Source organism: Monoraphidium neglectum, assembly GCF_000611645.1.
Source record: "Monoraphidium neglectum strain SAG 48.87 unplaced genomic scaffold scaffold02216, whole genome shotgun sequence".
NCBI lineage: Eukaryota > Viridiplantae > Chlorophyta > Chlorophyceae > Sphaeropleales > Selenastraceae > Monoraphidium > Monoraphidium neglectum.
The window spans coordinates 3,343-6,964 of NW_014011412.1; the positions used below are offsets into that span (position 1 = coordinate 3,343).

The 3,622-nt window shown below is 66.3% G+C and overlaps 1 protein-coding gene across 1 annotated transcript; it reads left to right on the top strand.

Annotated features, from left to right (window-relative positions):
• Window positions 1–372: 372 nt before the first annotated feature.
• On the top strand, window positions 373–2,647 carry MNEG_10190 (hypothetical protein; the record flags this gene model as incomplete). Its single annotated transcript, XM_014041338.1, has 3 exons — window positions 373–981; window positions 1,141–2,367; window positions 2,543–2,647. 3 exons carry the CDS (start codon window positions 373–375, stop codon window positions 2,645–2,647), a joined length of 1,941 nt encoding a protein of 646 aa, XP_013896792.1.
• Between the last annotated feature and the right edge of the window lie 975 nt (window positions 2,648–3,622).

Below are 3,622 nucleotides of genomic sequence, written 5' to 3' on the forward strand. Positions count from 1 at the left end.
TCGGCTCAAAAGCAACGCGCTCAGAATTGCGGCGCCCTTGCTTCCCCCCTCCGTTGCGGTTGCGTCGCACGTGTTCGTCCGCTTGAGGGCCTTGATATCCCGAGAATGCCAATTGACACGCTTCTCCTATTTCCGATACAGAGGGTGCATCTCGCCTGCCCCGTCGGCCTCCTGGGCGGAGCGAGTGTACAGCACAGCACAGCTGAGCAGGTGGGAAAGTGGCACTGGTGTTGAGCACTGACCGTGACCGCGCACTTGGGTGAGCAACAGAAAACCAACAGTGAGTGAGCATGACGCCACGATCGTTTGAATGATTGTACTTGAATATTGTGCTGGTGGGCTTGCTCTCCGGCTCGTTGTGGACCAGGCACAATGCGCGTGCTGACCTCAGTGCTCGTGCTGGCGCTGATCGCTGTGTGCGTCTTCGGCCAGGCAACCCAGGAGGATGGCGCATCAGCAGGCCCTGGGGAGGAGGCCATCTGCGGCTGTGCTTGCGAGAACGACCTGGTGGAGCAGCTGCTGGGCGTCCTGGCGGTGGCAGCAGAGCAGTACGATGCCCTATTGAAACAACTTGTGCGCTTGAGGCACGAGGGAGCTGTTCGATCGGCCGCTCTGGCCGTGCCTTTGGAGCTGTCGTTCCTGCTTGGTTTGATCTCCATCTTCGCAACCGCGCGCCTGGCGGCCTCACGGGCACGACGTGGCAGCAATGTGCAGCTTCAGAAGCTCCAAACGGTCCTTAGTCAGCGGACCACGCAGTGGGAGATCGCCGCGCGTGAGAGCACGGACCTGGCGGCGCTGCTGCAGCAGGCGCCGCGGGTGTCGGTCCAGTCGCAAACCGCCACACTGTCTCAGTGGGAAAATCCACATGAAACGGCAGCTCCGATAGCAGACACGTCATGCCAGCCAGTGATCGAGCAGAAGGTCACAATGGCGGTGGCCGACGCAAGCAAGAACTCGGGGCGCGACACGGACCCTTCCAAGGTGTGCTGTGCTGCAGGCGCTAATTTGATTGCAGGGGCGACTGTCTATGGGCCACCACTTCCAACTGGTGTACTGCTTTCTGCTGTGTTCCCCTTGCATTACAAAATCTGCAAGAGTTTCGCGCGTAAACCACACGCCTCGCTACCTGCACACTCCCAGCAGTCTGCCGGCAAGCCTGGTGCCCGATCTCGCACCACTGGCGCAGCGTCCGCCTCGACCCCGACCTGTGGCGGTAGCGCCCCTTCCCCAGCCCGCCCCGCTGAGGATGGCGTGGCGGCAGCAGCAGCAGGCACGAGTCCCCCGCCTGCCGCGACAGCGAGCCGCGGCGGCGACAACCAGGCTGTCAGGCACCTGCAGTTTGAAGAGGACCGGCCAGGCGGTCGCCAGGTCAGCGTGGAGGAGCTGCAGGCGTTGGTTGAGGACTTCAACAGGAGCCGCCTGGAGCAGGGATTGACGCAGATGCGGCTGACGCCGGCCACAGAGGCAGCCATGGATGCCGAGGGGCGGGCACAGCCGCAGCCGCCGCACGTCGGGCCCGCCGCCGCGCGGCAGCCGGCGTCACCCCTGGCCGTGGCCGCCGCGCGCGCAGCGACCTGGCCGCAGCCGCTCGAGGCGCCGCCGCTCGGTGGCGACGAGGTGCAGCGCATGCAGCTGCGCATCAGCCAGCTCGAAGCGCAGGTAGCGCGCGGCGGCGCGCCGCCGCCGGCGCCCCCGCCGCCGCCGGCTCAGGTGCTGCCGGCGGGCGCGCAGTATGCGACGCGCAACGAGCTAGAGCTGGTGCAGGCCAAGATGGAGCTTTCGCAGGAGAACCAGGCGGTGAGGCAGGAGAACGCCGCCCTCAAGCAGCAGCTGCAGGCGCAGGATCAGCACCTGGCGCTGCTTGCGGCAAGTCAGGGCGACGCCTGGGTGACGACCACGCGCGGGGGCACCGCGGCGGGCGGCAGCGACGGCGGCGGCGGCGCGGGGCAGCCGGAGGTGTGGGTTCCAGCGTCCAGCCTCGCGGGCTCCTGGACGCCGGGCGGCGTGAAGGTGGGCGCGAGTATCCTCGCGGGCAGCATGCTGACGCCGCCGCCGCGCATCTTGTGCGGCGGCGCCGGCAGCGCGCGCGGCACGCCGGCCAGCGACGGGAGCGTCAAGACCACGCACACGCCCGGCAGCGGGGGCCCGTCCGCACGCGCGAACGGCGGGGCCGGCGGCGCGACGAGCCGCGCGAGCCCGGGATCGAGGGCGCCGCTGCTGCCGGGGCTGCGGACGGGGTCGGCGGTCGCGTCTGCGGTCGCGTCGGCAGGGGCGTCGCCCAGCAAGGGCAGCAGCGGCGGGACGCCTCGGGACCGCCTCGCAGCAGGCCTGTTGGACACACGCAGCAAGATCGAGCAGCTTGGCCAGGTGGGTGCGGCTGCGAGCCCTCAGTTGCTTGATTACCCTACATCATGTTCCACGGGGGTTTGGGGCCCATAAGACTGCACAAGGGCGTGTTTTGCGCCGCAATGGATTATGCCAGCATACACCATCCACGGCAAGGTCTGTAACCCCTGCCCTTCTCTCGCGCGCTCACCCACAGGCACTCAAGGCGTCACCGCTGTCCTCCAAGGCAGCAGACAAGCACAGCCCTGGATTTGCTGTCATGCACAACAGCAGCAGCAGCCCGCAGCCTGCCATGCAGTGACAGCTAGCGTTTATAGAGTTGATTGTCGTGGCTAGTTTGCAGCCACAATTAGTTCGTGATAACGTCCGATTTGGTGTAATGTAAGGTGCCTGGAGCAATAGGTGGTGCCTTTCAGGCATCAGGGCCTGGCAGCAGTGCCTTGCAGTGGTCGCAGCCTGTTACCCAGCAGCCAGGCTGTCGTCAACGCTAACATCACTTGACTAAACCGCTCGACACGATGCAAGATGCAAGATGGCTGATGCTCACTCTGAACCCTGTTCACCATGTTGATGCTTGTGATGAGGTATCCAGGGGAGCGGCAGTGCAACCCCTGTTTGACTGTATTTGACTGGCACATGCGCAAAGGAAGGGTGCTACGCATGGCCATGGCCCAAGATCTTCTTAGACATGTCTGTCTGAATGTCACAGATGTAGCTGTGTGCAGTTGTAAACGCCGGCGCAATGGACAATGTTGCGAGACCGCTGAGTCCATCGCGGTGCCTAATGCCCGGCCTGAACATCAACGTATTGGCCGCCAAATTCGCTGTAAGCGCGGAACCTCAGGCTCGCGATAATCGCCGTGGACCGGAAGCGGATGCTTCTGCGGCGGTGCACACCGCCGATGAGGTATCGCCACTGCGGCGCAGCGGAGCAAGCATCGGCGGCGCCGGCGCGCTCAGCAGCCGCGCTGCATTGCTGCAGCGCAGCCACTCCTCGCGTGTGATCAGCAGCAAGGCACTGCCGGCGCACTTGGCAGGCCGCGCCGAGCTGGCTCTTGACCAGTATGCTGCTGAGGCGCACGCCGCGCTCGGCCGTGCCGCCGCCGCATGCGGCAGCAGCGGCGGCGGCAGCAAGCCGCACCAAGCCCCACTTTGCCACAGCGGCAGCGGCGCCGGTGCAGCGCCGCCTGCCTGGGCCCCCGGATCCGCGGGCGTCGGCGCGGGCCGCGCCGGCGGCAGCGCGGCCGGTGCGCGCCGCGGCGTCACGCCGGCCGGC